The sequence below is a fragment of the Corvus cornix genome, chromosome 7 (genome assembly GCF_000738735.6).
Source record: "Corvus cornix cornix isolate S_Up_H32 chromosome 7, ASM73873v5, whole genome shotgun sequence".
In the NCBI taxonomy this organism is placed as follows: Eukaryota; Metazoa; Chordata; class Aves; order Passeriformes; family Corvidae; genus Corvus; species Corvus cornix.
This window is the reverse complement of record NC_046337.1, coordinates 12,266,700-12,292,864: the sequence shown is the minus strand read 5'-3', so window position 1 is coordinate 12,292,864 and position 26,165 is coordinate 12,266,700. Positions and strand designations below refer to the sequence as shown.

At 39.7% G+C, this 26,165-nt stretch overlaps 1 protein-coding gene across 7 annotated transcripts in view; it reads left to right on the top strand.

Annotated features, from left to right (window-relative positions):
* EPB41L5 (erythrocyte membrane protein band 4.1 like 5) overlaps positions 1-26,165 on the top strand; it is a 55,085-nt gene that overhangs the window by 22,192 nt on the left and 6,728 nt on the right. For 5 of the 7 annotated variants that reach the window (XM_039554743.1, XM_039554740.1, XM_039554738.1 and 2 more), the window contains 16 exons: positions 423-543; positions 953-1,040; positions 1,662-1,750; positions 1,922-1,991; positions 2,679-2,848; positions 3,313-3,419; positions 4,084-4,111; positions 6,363-6,405; positions 6,704-6,819; positions 16,867-17,033; positions 17,537-17,631; positions 22,816-22,944; positions 23,510-23,571; positions 24,219-24,329; positions 24,891-24,984; positions 25,923-26,000. In XM_039554743.1, the coding sequence (XP_039410677.1) occupies positions 423-543; positions 953-1,040; positions 1,662-1,750; positions 1,922-1,991; positions 2,679-2,848; positions 3,313-3,419; positions 4,084-4,111; positions 6,363-6,405; positions 6,704-6,819; positions 16,867-17,033; positions 17,537-17,631; positions 22,816-22,944; positions 23,510-23,571; positions 24,219-24,329; positions 24,891-24,984; positions 25,923-26,000 (1,568 nt within the window). The remainder of the gene's footprint in view (positions 1-422; positions 544-952; positions 1,041-1,661; positions 1,751-1,921; positions 1,992-2,678; positions 2,849-3,312; positions 3,420-4,083; positions 4,112-6,362; positions 6,406-6,703; positions 6,820-16,866; positions 17,034-17,536; positions 17,632-22,815; positions 22,945-23,509; positions 23,572-24,218; positions 24,330-24,890; positions 24,985-25,922; positions 26,001-26,165) is intronic. The other 2 variants (XM_039554739.1, XM_039554741.1) reach the window with 2 other exon arrangements.

Here is a 26,165-nt window from a genome sequence, read left to right as displayed (position 1 = left end):
CAAGAGATACTGTTTTAATTCTTTAAGGCAAAATTCCTTTTAACTTTAGTCAGCTGTCATCTCAGTAGATGCTTCAGAGATAAAAGTGTTGAAAACTTTCTGCTAGAAAGAAAAAAGGTGAGTTTCAATGATGGTGATAAATCCCCTTTATAGGAAGCTTGTTAAGGAATATGTGAATAATACTTTGTAAACATAAATACAAAGCTTTTGTGCAGACAACACAACCATTGGTTCGGTGTCCATAATTTCCCTGTCAAAAAAGATGCCACTTCAAAAATAGGGAGAACTGGAGGAGAAGGAGGAATGCAAAAATAAATTTACTGTTTTAGACTAACTAGAAAAGAGTGCAGAAGTTCTACTCTATGCAGAAATATCCACTGTGTTTATTTGGAACAGTGCTTAACAGTGTTGTTCTTTTGTAGCTGAACTTGGAGACTATGATCCTGCTGAACATGTCCCTGAGCTGGTGTCTGAGTTTAGGTTTGTTCCCACTCAGACTGAAGAGATGGAATTAGCTGTTTTTGAGAAGTGGAAGGAATGCAGGTACTACATCTTCCAGTGAATGCTACCCAGCTGTTTGCACTGATTTTTCTGTGAAGAGACTCTGTTAAAAAGATACTGCTGACGCTTATTCTGTGGTCTTGCTCAGAAACAGAATTTTAATATGGTCCTGTCATATTTTGTAAGAGAATATAATGTGAAAAATGAAGCTTTTCAAAGGTCTGAGTAAAATGTTGAGATACAAAATCTTGAAACACAGTAATTTTTGCAGCAGCATTTTCAGATTAAAACTTAAAAAAGTGACCTCGATGTTCATTAAAGTGAACAAGTGTCACCAGTGTTTAGGTTTTTCACAAACTTTCAGGAAGTTCTTTTCCTCTTTCCTCATATACCAGTTTTTCCCTTCTGTGCTTTTTCAGGCATCTACGTAACAGCAAAAATTTTATTTCAGGGGGCAAACACCAGCACAAGCTGAAACTAACTACTTAAACAAAGCTAAGTGGCTGGAAATGTATGGTGTAGACATGCACATAGTCAAGGTATGTTAAACCACAGGATGGTGACCTTTGGAAATGATACTGTTAGTTTTGTGCTACATTTCAACACGGGTTCTACTTTGAGCGGAGAAAGAAAGGGAATGTTGTTCTCATGCAATCTACGTAACAAGTGATCTGGCTTTGTGTCAACATTCCAGTTTTGGCATATATTTCTAGAAGGTATAACTTGAGTCCAAGCATATCTGTTCTGTGTTAAATGTGTGATTGGTGTGGAAGTATGTACTACAGTTTGTGTTTAGACTTAAGTTTTGTGAAAAACCATAGTAATTAAAATTTGCTGGGGTGCAGTTAGCTACCACGTGAAGAACTACAAATAAGCCTAGATCTCCTGTGGAGGAGCAAGTGCAGCAAATGCATAAGGATGTCTTTATTACACAGACAAATCAAGAAACTTTAGTTTTTCTCTTTAGTTAGCCTTACTGAAGTGTTGCAAACAAGAAAAATCCATTTTGTAAGATCATCAAACTAGAGTTTTGTTGTATAAGATAAGCAGATATGTGTGTAATTATAACACTGGGCAAACAAACTACGTGAGTCACTCTAGTAAATTGGATAGAGGGTCAAACACCAAAATGAATATAATTTTTATTTTGTGGCAATTAGGCAAGAGATGGCAATGATTACAGCCTGGGACTAACACCTACAGGAGTTCTTGTCTTTGAAGGAGACACAAAGATTGGTTTGTTTTTCTGGTAAGATCTCTGATTGTACATTAAAATCTATTTTTGATTTTGGTTCTTGTGTTTCTTTTATGATAGCAAAAAAAAAAAAGTTTGGGTTATGAGAACACCATGAATATGAGATACCTTCTCAGTAGGTTACTAAAAGTTAGACATAACCTGCACTTTCTGTTCATCTGGCAGGCCAAAGATAACAAGGCTTGACTTCAAGAAGAACAAACTCACTCTGGTTGTTGTTGAAGATGATGAACAGGTAGATAAATATCTGTTTAGTTAAATCTCAGTCTTGATTATACAGTACTAGTTTACATATTCCTAAATCTCTTTCCTTATATTTAAGTTTTGAGAATTAATGTAGATGCCTGAAAGATCTTTGATTGTGACATGGAGGGGAGGAGGGAAATGCAGGGACTTAAGTAAAAAATAAATTTTTTGTCACCTATTTTTTTAAAAGAGAACACTAAAAACTAAGCAGATACGTTGGAAACAGCATGCATTGCCTAAGAAAGTTTAGAAAAAGCCCACATACATTTCGTAGAATGAATTACTTAAGCAGGTTTCAGAATTATTCCTGTGGGGAAGAAATTGCATACAACTGCATACCAGTGCTCACAAAAAGTGAGCCCTGGTAATTAGAGAAGATTAGATTTGGAAGTGAAACCGTGTTAGCCTCATCAACAAGTATCTTCCTGTTGTAGTGGTGTCTTTAATTTGTAGTCATTCAGACTTGTTAAATATATGAACTCCTTTCCAACCTTAGACAAGGTAGCAGTTGTTCATTATAGCTTCTGAAAAGGTTGATTTTTCTGCCTAAAACATTTTTTTAAATATATATATATTAGGAATCATAAAAACCAAATTTCATTTGGCTTGCATGAAATTTTAGCTTTGACTTATTCAAGCCCCTTGTAAGTCATCAGTGTGCTTTGTGTGCTTTAAGGGAAAGGAGCAGGAGCACACTTTTGTCTTTAGACTGGATCATCCCAAAGCCTGCAAACACTTGTGGAAATGTGCAGTGGAGCACCATGCCTTCTTCCGGCTCCGAGGTCCCGTCCAGAAAAGCTCCAGTCGATCTGGCTTCATTCGCTTGGGATCTCGGTTCCGGTACAGGTCAGTGTCATCTGTCATTTGGCACATGTCTTCTGTCATTCCTTGCTTTTCCTGCATGCTGAGTTCTAGTCCTATTGTCTTTCTCTAGGACTTTGGGCAGTATTACTGAAGCTTTATTCTCTTCTAGAATTTTCAGTTTCTCCCAAACCCCATATACTGGGACCGCAGAAATATGCAAAGGGCAAGCATGCTTTTATCAGCAACTTAATGTTTTAAAAGTCATTGCTTCTGCCATTTGTCTTGGGGAAATGGGGTGAAGAAGAGAATGTTTCTAAAACTCTTAACCTCTTTTGTTAAAGGCCTTTTGAGGTGTGGAGTTTGGGATGTTTTGTTAGAACTGACACCAGATAGAAAGCTATGAATTTAAAATAGAAATAAGATGTTTCAATGAGCAGTGTCTCTATTCTGTCATTAAAAGTAAGTGATTTATTTTTCTACTTTGTACTTTAACATGGCATTTTTAGTGGGAAAACGGAATATCAAACCACAAAGACCAACAAAGCCAGGAGATCAGCATCCTTTGAAAGAAGGCCCAGCAAGAGATACTCAAGACGAACACTGCAAATGAAAGGTAAAAGGACATCTATTCTGAGAAGTATAATCCAGTGTGAGAATCAGGTAATCGTCTCCTTTAAAAATCCTGGGTAGGAATTCTCCTGTAGTTGTTTGCCCTTCTCTTGAATTTTCAAAATTAGGTTTTCTTTGACTTATTTAGGAGACCTCATGTATTTATCAGAAAAAGCTTGTGTCCAAAGCATGTCCAAGCCACCTTGCATAGCATGTAAAACACCCATGAAAATTGCACAGTAGGTCTCGGTATGAAGATGGAAAACTTGGGTCCAGGAAACAGTGATATATTAATGATAGTATTTTAATTGAGTTGGAAATTTTTGTTATTCAAATTTTCTTCATTGTTGTTAGGAGTTGCACTTCGTTGTCATGATCTGACAGCATGTGATACCTCATTTTTGACTCCCACTCTTGCATAGGCCAAGTGTGACAGCCATGTCTGACTTCAGATACTTGCTTAAATCTGAATTTGGCTTGCTCTTCAGACTTTTTATTTTATTTTCCGATTTAGATTTTTTTTTCACACGTTATACATGGGATGCGTGCAAATTTTGCTCTTTTGGTTGCCTACTTTTAGGCAGTGCTAGGCAATTTTTATTAATCATATAATTAATACTTAACCTAATTATAAATTAAATTTTAATTAATGCTTTGTATTTCTGCAGCATACACTGCTAAACTGGAAGAAACAAGGTAAGATGCATTCCAATAATTGAATTTCTGTCCCTGATGTTTGGCACTTGTACTTGAGCACATGTCTGAAGGAGGAGGATATAGTGTGTTGGCCTCTTTAACTGTGGTTTTGCCATGGGTATTGTGTTTGTTTTCTTTACATAAAAGTTAGTGTTCAAAGCAAAGCTCCTGTGTTGCTGTCACATAGACAATTTTGCAAGACTTGCTTACTAGCTAACAAGGAATTTTGTTTATTACTAGCTATGGTTCTTGCTGGGTATGAGCTGTAGTTCATGTGCTGCCATGTAAAGAGATCAGCTAAAAATGTATGAGGAGGTGTTCTTCCTGAAATCTTCCTGCTCTGGCTGTGTGACTTAAATACATCATCAAGTAACAGTCAAAGACAGGGAAAAGACAGTAAAATTAATATTTTTGAAATAAGTAGATGGTTTTATATTCTGTATGACACTTGCATTTTTTTTTCATGATCAACATTGAAAGGGAAGCCTTTTGGTTCTTTATTTCTATACCAAGAGTCTTCCTGGATGTGTCAGGTCATACTTGCTGTTGCAATGTAAATTACTCATATGTATCTGAATCATAATTTTCATACCCTTCCTTAAGGGAAGAGAGGAAACCAGGTTAAAAGGAACTACCTCATAGTGAAGAAACTTAGGTCACTCAGTTGTGGTTTCTGTCCTTTGCCCTAATAACTTGTGAACACTGCAATGATCAGTTGCAACCAAATTATTTTTTAAAAAGTCAATATTCATAGATATTGAGCACCATGGTGAGGTGGGTAAGGAATGCCAAAATAACATTTCAGAACAACAGGTTTAATACAGCCCACCATTTTCTGTCTGTAGTAGCAGGGCTGATTCTTGCTTGAGAGGGGGAAAAGTCTGGGAAGTGTGGGGACAAGGCTGCAGTTATTCTCTGTGACTTCCTGTATTGTTTTTTCTTTTTATACAATGGGAAAGTACTGTTCTAAACTGGGTATCATTAAGATCCTCTGCATGCAAAATGTGACTGTTTGATTAATTAGTGCCCTTGTCATGCTGTGTTGTCATGCCCTTCTCCAAGTTTCAGGCTGCTTAGGTCATTCTGAGAGTGGGAAGAGAAACTTCATATGCAGTTTCTCCTCCTGATAAGACTGCGGTCTCCTGATCTGCACTGAGGTGTGGCACTGTTGTGTCTCCACAGCAAGCTGTGCCATTTCTGAAACTCTACACTCCAGTGCTGCTAATTAAAATGCATCATGAAAGATGTATGTTGTTCCATTCTTTTGTGTTAACCCAGCACAGGGGAATGTGCTACTTAGAGGGCATTCCTAGATATTTCTTTTAATTCTCGCACATTCTCCCAATAGAGAAGGGGTGAAGGGGCAAACAGGCAAGGAACAGCTTGCTCAGTGTTGACATTACGGTGTTTTAAATAAATTCTAAAGAGTCACTGAAGTAAATACAGAAATCTGTTTGAATTGTCAGCTTGCCAGGTTGGATAGCTCTTGTCCAGACCATAAATCAGAAAATTAATGGGTCGTAGGAAATGGGAACCTTTTTTTAAAAGATTAGAATTCTGGGGAAAAAGTTTGCTTTGCATGAGATCCATAATGCATAATTACTCCTTTTAAGTCTCTCAGAAATGTGAAATGTCTCTTGCAGGTTCAGAAATCATCAAAGGATATGGGTCTTATTTAATTCATCAAATATAGTAAATATTTAATAATATAAATTATTATTAGTGCTGTGCTGAGTTGCTGTGCATGTAAATTTGAATAGCTACTTTTAAGTCCATTAGAGGTTGTACGTGCAAGAAACTCATTAATTTTTCTGATAAACTTTTGTGATGTGAAACTTCAAATCAGGAGGGTTCTAGTTATGGAACGAACATAGTATCTACAGCATGTAGACAATGTACAGCATTTTGACAATGATACATTTTGCTGGATGTTTTAATTAAAATTATATAACTTTTGCTTTAGAAGTGCTGCATCTTACTGCTGAATCAGGAAGACTTTTTAAACCAAACTGGCTTAGGGAAGGAAGAGTTAAAAACAGATGAGTTGCAGATAAACTACAGCTTGAACTAAGAAAAAATAACTTGAAGCCCTTAGTTACCTAGAATAAGACAACTGACCTAAAGCAGAAATGTTGAAGGTCTTTTTGGGAAATATCTTAGACTCTGTTTCTTTCTGAAAGTCCTTACAGTTTTACCAGCCTGCAAAAGCAGTTTGTTGATTAGATTCACTTTTAAATTTTTCTTCTTTCAGTGCTACGCACAATGCCGTTACCAGCCAAACTAATGGATCACAAGTAAGGACTCTCTTTAATTCTTTCGAAAGGCAGTTTTCATGTGTCTCAACAGATTTGAGGATTTTGTTATTTGCTCTTGAAATCCAGTGATTGACCAATGGAAAGTTACAGGTAACTACTGTGTACAGTGCTGGAAAAGACTGGGCATAGGTATCCAGTGCTAGGGAAGTAAGGGAAGAAAATGGCCTTGCTTTAGCTTTGTGCTTAAGAGGAAGTGTTGATATGTTTTGTTCTCTTTAATGTGTCATCACTTCATTAATGTGTGTATAATGACTTGTTTTTTATTCTGTCTCCAAAGAGCTGGAATGCAAAGCCAAACCTGCCTGTCCTAACAGCGGTTCCTTCTGCGCCAGTCTTAGTGGAAATAGAAAACCTCCCAAGGAGCCCAGGAGCGAGCCAGCAAGATAAGAAGTGGTATGTTCAGCTTTGCTGGGAAATGAATTTTGCTTGCTTGCACATGATTCAAGTAGCGTTTCCTTTATCTGTACTTAAATAAGCTGCCATCCTTGTATCTGTAATGTAAGTTGACAATCAAGTTAGTGATGATGCAGCTGATTTCTTCCTATGCATTGTGTGTGGAGAGGTGAGGACAACATGCTTAGTCACTGCCAACCAAAAGAAAATTTCTTCGAGGGTTAAAGGAATTAAGTCAGGAGTAGCATTTTCAAGTCTTGGAGAGAGTTGGGTCCTTCTCATGTGCCATGACCTTGTAAACCTTTGCTTGGTATCGTGGGGCCCGAGGACTTTCCTTGATCCTTAGGATAATACAAAACCTTGTAAACTGGTATCTTTTTGAATTGTTTTTTGAACCTTCTGAAATAGGCAAACTGACTTTTCTCATGAGCTTGGGTAGAATGGGAGCTTGAGGAAAATGACACAAGCTGAAGATAAGAGCTTTGATTTCATGTAATCAGAGTATTTGTTTTATTGATTAGATGCATCTCAAAATGAAGAGGATTTGTTTGAAGATAGATGAATGTACATGTCATTTATCTTTTCTTTAGCTAATTCTATATTGCAAAGCTATTTTCAAACCAAAACTGGCATGTATCAACCCAGTACTTGTGCACAGGTCATCTTAACTTCTTTGGCTTCTCATGCCTATGGCTTATGCAAGTAGGGAAATCCTGGCTTCTGCCAGACTCATCAGGAGCAGTAGTGGTGGAATGGCGTGACATGAAAGCTCTTATCCTAAGCAGTTTCAGCCCTCAAGAGAAAGGGTCTTTCTCCCATTGTCAGGCATATGAATCTGCTTTGCTTCAGAATCTTCTTACAAGTAGATGATACCTGTTTCTAATGGTGACGTGACAAATGTACTTTAATTTTGTAAATTGTTTTTGTTTAAAGACTTTTAATACTATCAATTTTGAATGATAAGAGGGATGGTAATTCTGCTTTGAGTTGCATTTTATTGACATTTCAATCAGAACATGTGATCAATGCTGTTTTTTCTTTCTTTTGCCCTTGATTTATCTAGTATCTGAAATCTGTGCTTGTCTATGGTGGGATCCTGTTGATCGCTCGATTCCTTCCGTGGTGGTGGGTGAAAGGTGGTGGCTTCTTTATTCTTCAGCATTCTCAAAATGGTTTTATTTTGATTCTTTTGGCCTGATTGCAAGATGAGTGCTAGACACCTGTATTTTCCTTTGGTGGAAATGTTTGACTTTGCTCCAGACAGCTCTTGGGTATCTGATTTGTGGCTAATGTTCCTGCTCATGTCTGCAAGGCTGCTGTTGCTTACTGAAATCTGGCTGCTTTGGTTCTGAAGCAGAGAGGGCTCTGTAGCCACTCTGTTTCAGTTTTGGGTTTGTTATGCCTGTTTTTAGGGTTGAGAACTTGAGCCTGTCTGTGTTAACCTTGTCCAGGAACCTCAGGTTACATGCCAGCTGCTGCAAGATGTAGTGTTTAGAAGAGTGGGAGTGAATGCAAAATACACCTTTATGTAACCCAGAACAGTGTGTCCTAAGGAAGACAAGCTTCATGGCAACTGGTGCATTTTAATTGATAGTGCAGTGCTTCTACTGTGTCTGTGTTACGTTTTGTTGAGACATTGTTACTGAAAGTAGTTGTCTGCTGGTTTTAGTGTGTTCACTGGAAACAGTTCTGCTTGTAATAAAGGGCAAATGCAGCTGTAGGAAAAAGAAGGCAGTTTGGAGCTGAGTCAGGAGTTGAGCTGCATTCTGGTTTCCTAGATGGGAAGTGGGGTTACGTTAATGTAATTGCCAGAACATACATATTTATTGCTGGGGGCTGTGACTTGGCTATTGTGCCTGCAAGGGTGTCTCGGTGCTGCTAACAAGATCTCCTTTCAACTGCTACTGTCTTTAATTGGCCTGTTTCTGCATGAATTATCTTTGCTTTCTGTCAGAAAAATAGTCTTCTTTTAGAGAGAGCTTGCCAAAGATTGTTGAGAACACCAAAATCTTTTGGACTGTGGATTTTGTAGATAGTTAGATTGAAGGGGTTTAGAAGTAAGGTCCTGACCTTGTGGGTTTCCATACTCTGCTTGGCAGATGCCTGTATTGGCTACCTTGCAGCTTAGATCCCTTCCTAATGTCAATGTTTCCTTTAATTTAAAATGTTAATGCGGCAGCTGCCAACAGCAATTGTGCCAGATTGTAGAAAGTACTTTGCCAGATAGGAAGGATTTTAGTATTTCTGGGTTTATTTTTTTTTTAGTTTTTTTGGTTTGGTTTTTTTTTTTTTCTTTGCTTCATTCCTGTAAAATTGCCAGCATAGGAAAGCTGTACTGTTCTGCAAGATCTGAAAATGATCTGGAATATTAGCTGCAAGTCTGGAAAACCTAAAATATGATCGGTGTCTTTCCAAGTTTAGTCTTTCCCCGGGAAGCTCCTTTTGTACTAAGATAGGACAGGAGACAAAGGTTTAATATTTGCTTCCTTACTGTGGGATAAGTAGAGAGAATTTTTTTTTTTTTTGCTAGTGAATGTAGCCACATACATCAGAAATGGTAAAATTAAAGGAATGAACTGTTGGGGATTGGAGCCCTCGGTATTCATGGGTCACTTCCTCAGTGTATTTCACAAAAACCAAAATTCTGAATTTACACATGGGTGACCTTTGTACAAATCCTGTCTCTTTTCTAAAGGAGGACTATCCCTGAATGTTAATCGTTTACTTCTGTTGTGAATCCTGCATGCTTTTCTGCTTGCCTGCCTTAACACGTGTGATCTTCCAACTCAGCTGTCTACTTGGCTGATCTGGATCATGAGAAGGTGCAATTTGAGCTGAAGGCCATCTGACCCCTCTATGTGAACAGCAACAATCCTTCCACTTTGTTTAGATTTGGCTCATTAAGTCCAATCTTTTACATTAAACTGAAAAAATACCTTCTTTTTAGGAATTTTCCTTACTTTCAGTAGTTTATGAACTGCTTCTTCCAAGCACTTTTTTGATATGTGACTGTACCTTGTATCAGCCTCTCCTAAAACATACAAGTGAAGGATCCTAGTGCTACACAGACAACAGTTAACAGATCATTGTCCATTTTTTAAGTATTTTAAAATCTGGCTGTTTTCAGTTAATTGATTATCCCTGCTGCTTTGGAGATTCTTGTGCCTAAAGCCTTCCAATTTCCTGGCTAAGGGCTCCTGCATAATAGTTTTTTTCCAAACACTTTTTATAGTGATGAGTGTTCTCCCTTGCTCCTCTTTCTAGCTTTTGGAGGATTTTATTCTACCTGTGGCAAAGATTGGCCATAACTGTGCACAGCATTTCTATGGGTTTGATTTTAGGAATTCTAAATTTAAAATTTGCAAACCATTATGCCTTCATATGCAAAATTAGAAAGTGAGGTCTTAGTTTGTGTTGCGACCTTTTGTAAAATGGTTCTTTTTCAATTCAAAATTAACATTTTTTATGTTAATGCAAGTTATAGTTGCAAGCAACTTCTTCAGTAGTATTAGTCCCTTAGTCACCTAAATTGTGGATGATTTGTTTACTCTACTGTTTGCTCCTGCACAGTAATGTTAATTTTTTTTCTGAGTTTCTATTTTCTTCTCCTTATTTTAAAAAAATTGCTTTAGAATCTGCCCTTTCCAGTCACTTTGAAAACGGGTATTGCTTATAGATACTTGTTTCAGGTGTACATTTAGAGCTGCCATTTAAACTTGTTTTCTGCGAATAAAATGTGTTGTATATTTCAGAGGTCTGTTCCTCCATCACATTATTTTCTCCCATCTGTAAAATGCACATGATTCTTGCTTAGTTCTGTGAAGTGTTTTGAAATACGAAGTGCTTTACATTTGGGAAGTGTAAGCAACGTACATGAGAGAGCTTCATTTGTCAGTTCAGATTTGTGCAAAAACCTGCACGTTGCTTTGCGGAAAAGGGGTTTATTTGGCAGTGTCATCATGTGCACATGTACTTGCATGCCTCTTCCCTCCAGTATTCACCTTCCAGGAATGCTCTTGTCTTTTCGCATCCATCTTCTTGTCCTCACCTTTGCTTTACTTCTCCCTCCTCTTCCTTCTCCGTGCCCATTGACTAATTCTCCCCCTCCCGCTCCCCAACGCTCCAGGCCCCCTGACGCCGCCGGCCGCTGTCACCGTGGTGGAGCCGCGTGGGAGGCGTGGGCCCCGCCGAGGAGCCGCGCTGCGGACGGACCGTGCCCCGCGCTCGTCCACGAGCGCAACGCCAGGAACGCGGGGCTGCGCGGCGCTGCCGGGGCCTGCGCTGCCCAAACCACCATGAGCAGTCTCTGAGACGTGGGCCCTGCTGGAGCAAGGGACTGCTTTCCGGCAGAGGCTGGCAGATGACCTCCTGAGCTCCCTCTGGGATAAGGACAACGGACCCAAAGCTGACTAGAGGGGCAAAAGCATTTATTACAAAGGCTCTGCGGATTGTGCTGTTGGTATTTAGTCTTTAAAGAAAAACAACATATAGACCAGAAGCCACTCATCACTCTTACATTAAAAGCAGTACATATCTATCTATGTGTTTATATAGATAGATATATTTTTTAAATTGTGTTTAAAGTTTTTCTCAATGACAGACTCATTTTTTTAAGTTGGGTTTGTGTTTGAGAGCCATGCAGGAAGTCACATTTGCTATAAAGCTACATTATGCAACTAGTGGGTTATAACATGGTTTCAAAAATCTAAAAGAAATAGAGGTTGTAACTGCCCCTCCGTTTGATCCATGATCGCGTAAAAATATCTAAGATACATGGTTGATCTGAAAACTAACCTTTTTTTTTTCTCAGTAAGACCTCTTCTGAAAAATACTGTTTGGAAATGGAACAGAATTATTTTCAATTTTTTAAGAATAAATTTATCAGAACTCTCAAAAAGGCAAAGAGTAATTTTTTTATTATTATTTTTTGCTTTTTACAATTTTTTTTTTCTTTTTTGCTTCTCTGGTCCAGTTGAAAAGAAACAAATATTTCCTGACAAACACCAGTCCTACCATATGATTCATGAGGTTAATTGTTAAGACTCCAGCTTCATGGCTCATTGGTATTCTTGGGGGCCTTTAACAACATGAGGAACAAACCTTTACCCTTGAACACACTGTGTTTTCTTGTGTTTTCTGAAGTTTGTTGCTTTTAAATTGCAATATTCTTTTCCTTTAAGAAAAAGAGGAAAAGTTGTAACAGAGGGCTTTTAAAATTAATTTATATTTAGCTTTTAGGATAAAGGAGTTGTTTGAATAATTTTTGAATTGTTTCACTATGTTTCAAATTACCTCATAGCTCAGAAATAAAAAACTATTGTTTTCAGATACCCAGACCTGAAGAACCAAAGAAGTAAGTGTCAGCCAGGACATAACTTAATATTGCCTGAGATATTTTAGCCTCCTCACCCCCATATCTGATGGGGGAAAAGGGTTTGCTAATGAAATATGAGTCTCTATTTTACAACTCTGCTTAAAAAAAAAAGTATGAGTAAGCTGTATACATACATGTATATATAAAGATCTGTGAGATCTACCAAGTTGATAGGAGCAATCTCTTGTGCTCTTTTTAGTTTTAGGTTTTGAATGGTGGATGTTGTAAACTTCTGGAGTGAAGCAAACCCATTTATTTCTTTCTTATTTATAAAGTTGCATAAGAATATGCAAATGAAAACAGGTTGTTTAACTTTACAATATCATATCATGTCTGTGTAGTTGAGGGAGAAGAAGCTAATTTGAATGGAAGAACTTGGGCTAGTTTTGTATTTAAAATGCAAGAACGCTGCTGCAATAAGAAATGACTGTTTTATTGCAGTTTTAAGTTCAGATGTGCTTTTGTCGAGGTCAGGCCCCTGCAAGTAGTGGCTGAGTCCTCAGGTATCAGAGAAGTTTTGCGTAGCTGTCGCAGAACTAAAGAATAGCTGAGGCTGGAGGATGTCCCTGGAGATCATGCAGTCCACTCCCATGGTAAGAGCAGGGCTGAGTAGAGCAGGTTGCTCAGGACCATGCCAGCCAGGTTCTGAGTATCTCCAAGGATGGAGACTTCACACCCTCCAGAGATCTATTTCACCAACCTCACGGGAAGAAAAGTCAGGTTTTTTCTTGGGTTTAGAGTGGAATTTTCTGTATTTCAGTTTGTGTCCATGGCCTCTTGTCCTTTCTCTTGGCTCCCTTGAGAAGAGTTTGACTGTTCTCTTTACTCCCTCTGTCAGGTTTTTATACACATTGGTGAGATCCTCCTGAGCTTTCTCCTCTCCAGGCCGAGCAGTCCCAGCTCTCAGGTTCACCTCCTAGCTCAGATGCTCCAGACCCTTTGTTGTCCTTGTGGCCTTTTGCTGCACTCCCTCCAGTATATCCGTGTGTCTCTCGTCCTGGGAACCCAGAGCTGGGCACAGCACTCTGGGGTGTCTCACCAGTGCTGAGCAGAGGGCTGGAGACCCTAATGATGGTCATGGACTGCCCTGGGATTCACAGCAAGTTTGGTAATCAAAGCTGTGGCTCAGGTATTTGTAAATTTTTCCCATGACTGATTCAGGATAGAGGAAGCAGCATGAAACCCACCTACCTTTAGAACTGGTTTGTTTCAGTATGATGTATGTTGCATGCTTTTGCCACATGGCTTTGACTCTTGCATACATCCTGTGGGTCCGTTTTCCTCTGTGCTGGTATTATATTGGTAAGACTTCATGGCTTGGGGAGAATTATTATCCTGGTCTCTATTAGGGTGGGAGACAGCTCTCAATAGCAGACAAAGAAATTGTATCACACTGGTACCACCACCACCAAGCTGCATTTTTATAGGGACAGGTCCCGTCCTCTGTGAATTGCAATGAGGAAGCACATGGATGTCTTTCTGTGGTGACACATCCTTACTTAATATGCCCAAAGGTTCTGGAGCCAGCATGTTTTCCTAAGCATGTTTTCTTTCCTTTCCTGTAGTTGTTGACTTCTATATATTATGCTGTGTCAGTATTTGAAATTATCCTCAAATGGAAGACAGCAGAAGTCTTGGAATATGGGACTTGCTTGATTAGAAACTGAGTGTGTGTGAGCTGTCTCCATTTGTGGGATCTTACATCCCCACAATTTTTCCTTTTGCTTTCCTCACTTGGAAAAGGAAGCTTTTTTTTCTTTTTTTCTTTTTTTTTTTTTTTTTTTTAATATTTTGCATTTTTGTTTAGGAGAAAACAATTTGAAAAGGCTCAAATTCACTACTGCTCTTACCTTCAGTTACAATATTGGTTGCCCCAAAATTAAGGAAATTAACAAAGAATTTCATACTGTTGTACTACCTTGCAGAGTCTATGTGAGAGACTAATCTGTGTCACTATCAGTTTGAAAAAATCAATGAGCTTACATGGTACTCCATGCTGTTGGAAATCAGATTGTTTCCAAGAGAACAACCTCTTTTGTAGGACTCAGTTACTGTATTTTGAAGATTGTATTTCACAAACTAGCATGAAGTACTGCTTTGCTTTTCAACTAGGAAGTTAAAACTCACAGCACTTGTAACTGCAAGCTTTCTCAGTCGTGTTATGCATTCAATGCTGTGTGGTACATATTTATACCAGTATGTTGGTCAGGCAAAAGGAAGGGATAATGCAGTAGCTGCTCCCATGACTGTGTGAGCTCCCTGAGCATGTAATGACTTATTAGTGGGTTGACAAACCTTTACATGCACTATCTTCATTATTCCTATATTCATAATTATTTTTATGGCTTGAATTCCTGGTATATTTTATCAGCATTTCCCAGGGAGTATTTTGTAAAACATGCTGGTAGAAATTGATTTGAAGACATAAAACCTGGCATTTACTACTCTGCAAAGTTCAAAATATCCCTTTGTATGTGGGTAAATGCAGGAATGTGGAAGGCTAATGCCTGTTCCATTCCTGAGTAGAGAACTGACTGTTGTAGAAGCCCTACTTTTCCTGGGAAGCCTTTGAGAATTTCTCTTATGGTTGATGTGCCAGTTTGTCGGTGTTTTATAAGAGGTGTCAGAAATTCTGTGCAGTGATTCAAGTTTGTTGTGCTTTTTGCTTCCATAGTTTGGCCATTTAGGAAGCCTGCCTGGTAATCTTCCTCCTGGTGCACTGAAGAGGGTGAAGGGTCTGGGAGGCTTCAGAGAACTCATGCGTGCAAATTCCAGTGGCTGAGGGTCTCCCAAGTTTCCTCTTTCCTCTTGTTCACTGCCCATCTTGGGGTGGCTAAGGAGATGTTTCAGTGGGTCTGAAGGCAAGATGGAGTCAATTCCGACTTGAATCTTGGCTTAGGAGGCTTCTTTGAGTTTATCTTGGCTAATGCCAAGTTGCTTCAAAATGTCATGGTGTCAGCAACTCCGTGCTGTAGGTAAAATCTGACCTTCTTACGGTTGTCGTATTAAAGATTTTGGAGACTATTTACAGAAAACTGTGAGAAAATAGGAAGAAAATTGTTGTCTCCGTGTGAAGATTATAAAACATTTTCCCTCATGTATCAGTAAGGTATGGGATTCAGTTTCACTTTCCTTGTTGCCTTAATTGGAAGAGCATCTATTCCTGTCTGTTGGTTTTAACAATTAAATCTCTGTGTCCATAATTCCCTTTCTGCAAAACTGTCTGCTGTTTGCCTTTTCCCATTAGTGGTGCAGAGAGAGGCTGCACAGGAGATTGAAAAATTTTCCTATTATTTGCTTTGCTAGTAGCTTCTTATTCCACTGCTTTAAGAGAATCAAGCCAGTGGCCTCAGTTGGCCTCAGCAATTAATTGACTTACAATGATTCGTACATTATTAGCACTAAAACTGTGATATCCTGTAATCTATTTCAGAGGTATATATTTAACATTGAAAGGATTCTTTTGTGTGCTTGAGCTGGTGGGAAGGAGTTTTTTCCTGGAGCCCCTAGTGACAATAGGGCACTGCTTCCAGATACCAGGGGCTGGAGAGAGGCATGAGGCATTAACCTGGTAGTAGTAAGGGAGAGGCTGGTCTAAACTGTCAAGTAGAAAACTTGTCTGTGCTTGAGGGTAGGTTCTGTTGTGGTGAGTATGGGCTTGGTATCATTGTTCTCATATTTGGGACAGGACTTGCAAAACAGATTGGTAGATTTTTCTTCTTAAACCAGTATTGCAGCCAAACTCTGAGGGTGATTGTTGACTGAACTGGGCAGCAGTAAAGCTGTAGTTGTGTGCACAGGCTGTCTGATTAACCATTGCATTGTGCAGCAGTGGTTTCTGTGTTTGTTAGTTTGCTGTTAGGATAGCTTTAGCTGTTCCCATGCTTTAGAGAGAGATGTATGAGATTCCTGACTGCTTTCACAACGTAAGCATCATAATATCATTTTTGGTTTTATAATTATTTTTACTTGTTCATTGAAGATACAGCTCATAGGGGAAAATAAAAAGGAGATGTTTCCATCAGAAACCAGAGGAGGTGAAAGAAGTGATCCTGGCAGGGTACAGAGTACATGCTATGGTTAACTTAAAACACTGTGGCTGTTAAGGTTTCATTCACAGCTCTGCCTAAGTTAACAAACCTGAAACTGGTTCTAGGTACGCCTGACCGTAACAGTGTCAGTGCAGACCTGGGCAGTGCACCCTTCTGCCCTCTGTTTTGCTTACAAGTGTTGGGTGAAGTGCTGCACAAACAGCTTTTTGTGGTACCAACTTCCCTCCCCCTAACTTTTCTTTTTCTCTTGTAAAAATCCTAAAGGATACCTTGAGTTTGTTAGAAAAACTTCAAATGTTTGTTCCAAAAAGTGTATTTAATGGATAAAAGCTTCCCTCCTTCTCTCTTCACTTTTCCAACTGCTATGTGATGACACAGCAGGCAACATGGACCTGTTCTGTTATGAAGTCACTTATACAGACAAGAAATGTTTCCTTTTTCTTGTTTTTTAAGCTCACTGAAAGCCAATGTCTTAGTTACCTGAAACAGTTTTTCTAGATTGTGTCTGGTCAGCAGAAGACAGCTTGAAAAAAGAAATTGCATGTGTTAAAGCTTTTTCTTGTTACAGGAAGAGTGGTAACATGATTGTGCGTCTCTCTGCCCATCTTTCTGCCTTTGCAGCATACCTCTTGTTGATTTGCTAGACAGCACAGAGTTGCCAGAAACTTGTGTGGATGATGCTGTGGGCCGTCCAGTTGTTGGCTTGGCAACAGGAGATTCAGAAGAGGCTGTTGGTTGCCCTCCTTCTGACACGAAGGAAACTGCTGTGCAAAAAGCAGATTCTAATCGTAAGCAAACTGACAGATTTTTTCCTATTATATTGTGTGAGATCAAGATTAAATTATGAGGTTGATATGCAATTGTTTCCTTACAAAGAATGCAGAACTGTTTTAGGAAGCTCCCTTAGATTATATCCATAAGGACAGTTTTACCCATTACTGGAACAACAAGGACAGAGATACAAGGGAAAAGTCAGTTCTTCATCAGATGTGACTGTGTCCACAAATGCAGTGCAGTGCAACCATCTAAGCAATTAACTCTATGTTTGCTCCCTCACTGTGAGGATGGCTGGGTAAATGAGCTCACAGGAGTGCAGAGTGCTGTGATTTGGTGCACACAGTCTGCATGCTTGAAATTTGCACTGAAGCTTGAACGAGTAGATTCTCCAATCCCTATGCCTTTTTTGCACAACTTCCAAATTATATAATTAGTATTCAGGAATAATGCAAATTGCAAGTCAAATGACTCCACAGTAACATTAGGATGATGATAGCTTTTTTGTCTTTTTCAGTATTTGAAGACACATTCCTAAAACTAAAACAGCTGGAGACAGAGCGCAGCAGCCCCGTGCCAACTGAGCGTCCCAACGTAAACATAAACATACAGGTACTTGGCCTTCATGCTCTCTGCTATGGCCCTGAATTTTGTTCAGATCATTCTGAAAAGTCTTCCACTTGCCTTGGTCTGTTTGCAAGACTTTTAAGACTATGAGTGAGTAATACTGGGGGATAGTAAAGGAAATACAGATGCTTTATGGTATATAAACCTGTGTGTGAGGGGGCAGTGAGATAAAGATCGGCATAGAAGTGCATGTGTGTGGAGACTGCAGCCTGGTGAGATTTTCTAAAATTAGTGGGAATAAAAGTCATAAACACTTGAAATGTTTCTCAGTTGTCTTTATCTGTAGGTTACTACCTGCATGGTGTTGTGTAGTTCACCCTCTTTTTGGAAGGGCTGAGCTGCTTTGCTGGCATTTTTCCATTCCGAGAAGGTTGTTTTGACATTTTGTTTTGAGTCAGGTTTGCCGATGATCCATCCCTCCTGTTAAGTAACCAGTTTGTACCTGCTCTCTGATGTAGGTGTTCGTGCTCTGTGTTTACATAGAGAGGAGTGATGTGGTTTGATTTACTGCTCTCAAATCCCTCTGAGCAAATCAGGCTGCACTTCATGGCAGCTGAGCCAAAGTACAAGCCTGAGTGCCCTGAACAGGGCGAGGGCTCTCTTCTCCCTCGTCCTCTTCACTCTTTCTTCCCCAGCTTCCCTCTCTCCTCTGTCACCTGCAGGAATCATTGCAGATTTCAGTGAACAAATGTATCTGCAAACTGGCAAACAATTTTTTTTTCCTGCTTTTGTTATGAACTTTTTGTTGATGTGCTGGGTTTCTTTAGGTTTTTAGTTTGTTCTTTAAGTTGGTAAATAGTGAGTTAAATAGGTTCATGGAAGGGGTCAAAGAAATGCCAGAGCCATAGTGAAAAAAGGTAGTGTTGCTAGAAGGGATGGAGAGGCCAGGATCCTCCCTTACAACAGCAGTGAACTTTGATAGATTCACTGGTTATCAGACAACTACCCTCACACAGGATATTCTTCTGGATTTTTTTAATGAGCTTTAAAAAATGTGAAATTTAGTTTTCATTACTCTGCTTTCTCTGATGCAAAAGCTTTGGGAGATTTTTGTGTTTTGGGCAAGCAGAGAGAGTGAAACACCTGGCAGCATTATCTCTGGACTACCCTCCCTTGTAGGGGAGACCTGAGGATTTACCTAACTTTGAGTGAAGCAGCTGTGATTTTTCTTGCTGCCTCAATACTAACAGGAGCCAGGTGCCAGGAGGTGTTTAGCAGTGGGTGTTTGAGCTAAGCCCGCTCCTAAGCATTTGTTCTTCACCTCCATGTGAGAGAAGGCTGCTGCTGTGGCTGGTGCTGCAGGCTGCTTGGCTCATGTCCCCTTTAAGGGCTGCTGTCAGGGCTGCTTGGTGCACCTCTCTGCTTGGTGAGTGCATTACAAAGATTACCAGGTCTCTAAGAAGATTAGTCAGTAGCCTGTAGGTCCTGTTATGCTGAAACGCTGCTTCTACATAAACTAAAGCAAATGAACACAGTTTATTTAAGAATATATTAGCCTGTTGAGCTCCACTTTAGTTCAGACAGAGAGGGGAAAAACATTTAGTTGGTTAATTGAAGAGAACGGACCAAAAGTATTTCAGTGGTTTTTAAATCGTGGCTGATTTATAGTAAGCAAGCTAAGATTCCTGTAATGAGCTAATCTAACAAAGAGCTGCCAATACAGTACAGTCACAGTCATCCAGCTGCTGTCACATGAGGTGCCAAGTAACTTTAGAGGTTATAGATACTGGGGGAATAGTAACCTGATTAGAGAGCAAGAACATTTGCATAACGGAGAATTGTGGATTAACAGTATGCCAACAAGTGGGTAAAAGAGAGCTCAGCTTTCAAGAAGGAAGTGTAAATTATATTAGGAAAATGTAAGAGTAGATCATCTGAGGGTTTTTTGGGTAGAAGAGATAGAATAAAACTTTTCTGCCTATGATGTAGCTTACTAAGAAGTCACTTGAGAGTCTTTGTTTAAAAAAGATAGACAAAGATTAGAGACTCTCTGCATACTTGAAATTCCAAATGCTTCAGATTGCAAAGACATGTAGGTTACAGTAGAACCAAATGAGCACACCCTTCAGAGAGGAAAGGTTAATGGTTTGGAAGCCAGTCCTGAAAAGAGTGACCTAAAAGACACTATTAAAACTACTTTGTTTCCTGCCTTTGAAGAAAAAGTAAAAAAATAGAAAAAAATTAGAAATTGCTTTAGAAAAAAAATAGAAGCTTTCATTTATGGTGTTGGTTATAAAATATACCTATGGGCTCTTCTCCTGTAGTTACTTTTCTTCTTTAATCTTTTAGTAAAAGAGGTGTTTGTGGTATCCTCTTCTGGCAGAATTGCATGGGACTGCAATATATCCACTAAAACCTTGCAATAAGCTTAGATCCTGGGGCTTGCTGTTACTTCAGAGGGAATGTAGTATTGCAGCATTCTCTCTGAATGTGTGCGATTACAAATTTCAGCACATTTCATCTCACTTGAAGTTTACCAGTGCATAACATACTTACCTATGTAGAAACTGTTACAGTGCATAAGAGGTTTGGTAAAATGCATTAGGGTGAAGTGTTATCTTTCTACTTACGAAGGCAGAGCTGCATTCTGGACTTCATGACACTGTTTTATGCCAACTCACTTCAGCTTTGTTAATTAAAAATCTTTAACTGTTTTCCATCGCGGGACAGAGATGGCCTGACAGTCATCTTTATGTAATTCTATACTTGCAATCAATCAATCCTGATTGATTTCTTTGATAAGGAAATATTTATTTAGCTACCCCTGTTCTCCTAGAGAAAAAGAGGAAGCGAGGGAATGAATGGCTTCATTCTTCCCTGCTGCTCACTGCCAAAATCTGTTGGGATGGAAGAATGTGACTTTGTCCTTTCCCAGCTTTCACTGGTGCAGTGACCAGATCTGACAAAGAGAGCAAATAGCTTTAAATACACCAACGCTCTGCTTTCATCAGCTTCTGAAGGGAAATGAACAATAAAGGTTCACCCTGTTTGCCCATGTTCAAAGTCTGCTCCCGAGTCAGAAATGCAAGGCCATGAGGGTTTACTTTTTCTGAATTTGTTGTGATCTGTAGATACATGGAAGTTGCTCCAAAATGTGCCTGTATTAGGCTCCATCTTCCTGCACAAAGTGATTTTTAGTGGCACCAGGAGGACAACTCAAAAGCACAAAGGACTGGGATCATATGCCTTGTTACTGTCTTCAGTCTCTCCTTGCCTTTTTGCATCGCTGCCTGGTTTCATGTTTTGATTGAAAAACACAGTACAAGTGTAGTTTGTCTAGTCCATGGAAACGACAAACATTCGTAATGAGCTAGAATAATGATAAACTCCAGCAGCTTTACTGTTTGTGTGAACAACTGAAATGTCTTGTAAATTAAACATCTTGAGGGGTTAGCAGGTGCCAGATGCTTTCCCCTCTATCTGCATGCTTTTTTCATTAAAAAAAACCTCTTAAGACACCTATGCTTTTTTCAAGTACAAAATAGACAGGGTTGAGAAAAATGGATCATTAATATTGAGGGAAATAGTTCCTTGACGGTATGAAACTTACACTCTACTAAATTAAAATATTCTGTGATAGTGCTAAGCTTTTCAAAAGTAGGGAGTCTAATTGTTAATAGACTAGAGTGACCTAATTAAATTGATTGTCCAATTTAAGGTGGAGGAAGCTGAGAGGAAGTTAAATAAAATGGTACTTCAAGCACCAGTGTACTGATGTGCTCAGTTAAAATGATGAGATTTAATGTATTAGTGGAATAATGCATTCAAAATGCTGTGCAGGTGCTGTTACACACAACATCTGGTTCAGTGAGGTCCAGTGTAAAGACTTAAAGATTATCACGGTTGGGTGCTGCAGCTGTAAAAATAATAATAATTTGGTTGTTGTTATTCCTTTTGGCAATTCCAGGAGCCTCTCTAAAATGAAAGTACTTCAGTGTCTAATAATTGCTAGTCTTCATGAATTACGTGAAGGTGCACCTCTTAATATCTGCTGGCAATAGTCATTAGCACCACTTGGTTTTTGGTCCTTATGGCTTTTTATGTTGACAGTGACCCTTGAATATTTTGTGAAGTTCATTGCTGACTGGGGTCAAAATTTGAAAACAGATTCTCCTTTAGATAGTCTTTTGAGATCCTATTTGGATATCCCTAAAGATGGTTTAGAGGGAGAGAAAAAAAGGCAGTGTTTTTCCCCCTCTCGAAAGACCAAATAACTACAAGTTCTCACCAGCGTTTCCAGGGAATGTAACAAGCTGAAGGTGGATGGAGAGCAGTGGGGGGACAGGTGTTCAACTCTTTTTAACTTCTCTGCACTTCTCTCTCTCTCTATCTCTCTCTCTGATGGGCTTCATTCCTCCTGGGCGCGCTGTAGTTAGTGCAAGCAGGAGTGCAGCAGGATTGTCCCTGCTCCGGGCAGTCCTGCAGCACTTCCCTCCTGGGAAGAGCCTGCCATAGACCGTGGCATATGGTGAGGAAAGCAGGACTCTGTCTCCCCCTGCTGAGTCATACCCTCAGAAGGAAGGTCACAGGGTTTAGTTTTCACTCAGCTAATTAACTTCTGCCACTAATCAAATAGCAATTAGTAGATTGAATGCTTAATTAACATTTTATAATTAAGAAATGCACTGCACATAATGAAATACACTGTAGTGAAAGGTATCTCATTCTTATTTCTCTTCATTGTGTATCTGGCTGCCAGTTTGCTCTGATATAATCAGTGGTGGGAGAGGTGGTTAGTAGCACTTTAATTAAACTCTTATTCTAATTTATAAGTGGATTTTAAATTAAAAATCTTCCTAACTTGCATTTGAGAGTAAATTATCAACTTTACGTGGGCTGTACTGAAATGATATAGTGGCTGTTATATTGATCTCCTATCAGTAAACTAGGCTGCAGTTTTAGGATGTACTTCATTTCTTGCACACTGTATTTTTAGCACAGCATTTTGCATATCCACATTTAAGCATTGTGCTTTTTTTTACTTTGTGTTGCTGTGACTTTACAACTGAATTCCAAAATAAAGGAAAAAATTGGCGTTTTCATTTCAGTATAAATCTGCTGACTTTTCTTGGGCTTCAGAGCCTTGTCGTTATTTAGAGATGTTGATAAACTTCAGCCCAGACTTGTCCGTGTGGAAACTGCTTCTGATAAAGATGTTTTCATGTCTAGGACGAAGTGGTGAAGTTGACAGATAAATGTCTTAACAACGCAATCGAGAGCCCAATCGTAGCAGCAAAGTGGCTTCCAGCAGATCTCAAAAGCAATATCCTGAAGGCCCAGGCAGAAGCAGGGCACAAGGTAAATACTCAACTGAACAGGGCTGTGACGCTCTCAAATGTTCTATTTCTCTTCAACTGCCTGATGTTGGAGAAGGTGCCTTGCAATAAGGGTGTTCCAAGAGCCTGTCCGAGGTAGAGTCAGAAAGATTTTCAGCCTTTCTTCACAGTGATAATGGTCCTGTACTGGAACGGTTGCCCAAGGAGGAATTTCTGTCCTTGATGATACTCAACAGGTAACAGGACAAGACCCTGAGCCAAGTGGTTTGAGTGGTCATTGAGACAGGTAACCTCCAAAGGTTGCCTTCTAATCAAGCAATTACTCTGACACTAAGACTGTGCTTCTTGCATGTTGTAGTGAATTCCTTAGCAAATAATGGTATTTTATTTGGCTATGTTGGTGAATTATTTTTATTTCTGCACTGAAGTTGTCACATAGGATTGTTGTTCTAAGTCCCTGAGCTATAGATGAACAGAACGTTTTTGTGCTGGGATAGAGACACTCAGCTTTACTGTGTATCTCAGAACTGACACAAGATGGAAACAGGTATCAGAAATGTATGTCTCTGTCCATTTCTTCCTCTCAGGTTGGAAAAGATGACAGCATGACAAGTGTCAAGAATTCCAATATTCAGGAGGCTGCTGCCAGGTACTGAAGAGATTTGTAAGAAGCATGTGGTGTAGTTACCCCAGTACAGAACTGAGAACCTGCAGTTCGGTGTGGTCTGCCAGTGGCTCAGTATCATTGCATTTTACCTTGCATAGGGTACCTTACCCTCATGGCTATGAAGTGGTTTTGACATGAAAACCAGGTTTGTAATTGCTGGGTTTTATTATATACAAGGTAATACAGATGCTCTTTATTCTCCCATACTTGATAACCATTGGTGCAACAGCAATTTCAATCACTAATTATTTCTGAAATGTGAACAGCTTCAGTGTGGGGAGAGGGGATGTGTCTCTTCACAGTAGCTGTTTTCTAGTGGAGAAAAAAAATAGTGTACAAACCCGTGACAGTAGTTTTCCTGAGAATTACTAAATACTAAATTATTTCAGGGTCCAGTGGAATTGCAGGCATTGAAAAAGTTTAAAAGATTACGACATCTAATTTCTTGTCCATTTGGGAAGATGCACATGTCAGGCCTCAAAGAGCAGAGGGTAATATTGTAAATAAAATGTACAAATAAAATGTACATTAGCAGTCCCAAAACTGTGCTCTAACAAGTGATTCATAAAGAGCTTTCCATGGAAGGCTGTAACTGTTTTCTGTTTTGTTTTTCTGTTGTTTTGTGCCAGGAACATTCTCCTGTCAGGTAAATCACAGAGCAGTCCCCCAGCAACCAGTCCGGTATTTCAAGATCCAAGAGAGCTGCTGAGAGCAATCCCTGCTTCAAACACCTTTGTTCCGTAAGTGATTCTGGAAAAACATGTTTCTGGAGTAAGGGGACCACGTGGAGATTATCATGAAGAGGTCTGAAAAGATGAGGAGCAGTTGCTGAGCATTTAGGCTACATCTACCTAAACAGGTTTACGGATGCATTTTTAATTATTGTTGCGGCAGTTAATCGGTGCAGGCCAGGCCTCAGGGTGAGTATCCTTGCAAGCAGCAAGTGAATCTCTCTCATCTTCTGAAAGGACTGAGATTCCTGACATCCTGCTGCCCCTGGCTCTAAAGAGGAAGATAAGAGGATGACAGGAAAGGCTTCAGGCAAATTAGACTCCAGGGCTGAAGAAACTCCATTGAGATAGAAGACATCGATACTGTTGGGTCTATACACAGCTGGAGCTGGAGCTATGAGAGAGAGCAGTAATCTGTGGAGATTGTTGGAAGGCATTTATGTTAACATACAAACATCAGTCTCTTGTCTGCCTCAGTGGAACTGGTGTCAAGGTTTTGGGCTGTCTGGGAAGCAGCACTGTTCTGCGCTATCCAGGCAGGGTGCTAATGAGAATGTTTTCCTCTTCCAGTAGTATGTTGAACGAGGACAATGCTGACTCTAACCACGAGGACCTGCTAATTCCAGCTAATCTGGCTCCAACTGAGGAGGCTGCTGTTTCAAAGGTATCACCACCTGCCAGCCTGAAAGGTTTCTGTGTCACATTCTGAGCTCCCGATGCCTCCAGGCAAGCCCAGCAGACCTTGCTGCATGCCTCTCATAACTCTGTGAATGCCAGGGACTGAGGAATGCCAGAGAGTGCTTTCTAAAGCAGGCAGGGACACTGCACAGATCTTTCCAAAGGCCATTTCTGCCTGTCCTTTCAGGTTCTTGGTGTGACTCTTATTTTTCTAAACTGATTGTTTTTCTTACACTGGTGGGGAGCCCTTTACATCCCAACGATTTTGTGCTCCTGTAAGGAGACTGTAGGGATGAAATTCTGGCACAGGCAGTTCCCATCAAAAGGACCACAGAAGGAAAAGTTTAAATTCAAAGTTCATTTGTTACATTCTAGGTACCTTAAGGTAATTTTTAACTGGACTCCATGAAGAGCACAAATTAGGGGATTAAACTTTCTTTTGTCCCTTTCCAAAAGAAAAGCAGAGTCCAATAGCATTGGACCTGTGCTGCCTTTACTTGAGCAGACTTGACAACTTATTCTGGGTGACTAAAGCACCCTGCTCTGTAGCTCTTGTGCCTCTAAACCGTATTACATAGTTGATCCCGCTGAATAGTCATAATTCCACCTTCTGAGTTCAAACACCCCACTCACAGACCTTGCTGACATCTCAAATGGTGCAGTACCCCACCTTTGCAGTGGCGAAGGGACAGTTTCACTGCTTGCGTACAATGGGAATGATGTTGTTTCCAGTACATTGATGAGAATAAGGAAAATTAAAAGGCCATTAAAAAAAGATCAAATGGAAAGACTTGAAAAAATGGGCCTGATAAAAAGTGGTGTTTATTAAAGATAGTGGTCTATAACTCAGGAAGCCACTAGAGTATTCAGTAGACCTATGTGGTTACTACTGGGAATTCAATTCAAAACTGATTTATTCCATAGAGCACTCCAGATGACCAGGACGTTTCCTTAACATCACTGCCAGAGAATCTAATTGACTTTACAGAAGCCACACCTCGGGTAAATGTATTTCAAACCCAGACTTCTTCCTTTGCACGTAACAGTGGTTTTTACTCATGAACTCTCCTCTGGCTTTAGTGTTTGTCTGCCAGTCTTGGATCTGCAGCAGTGGAATGAAGGGATGGACAGGGATTGCTGCTCATATGGCCCCCACCGGCAGGGTGG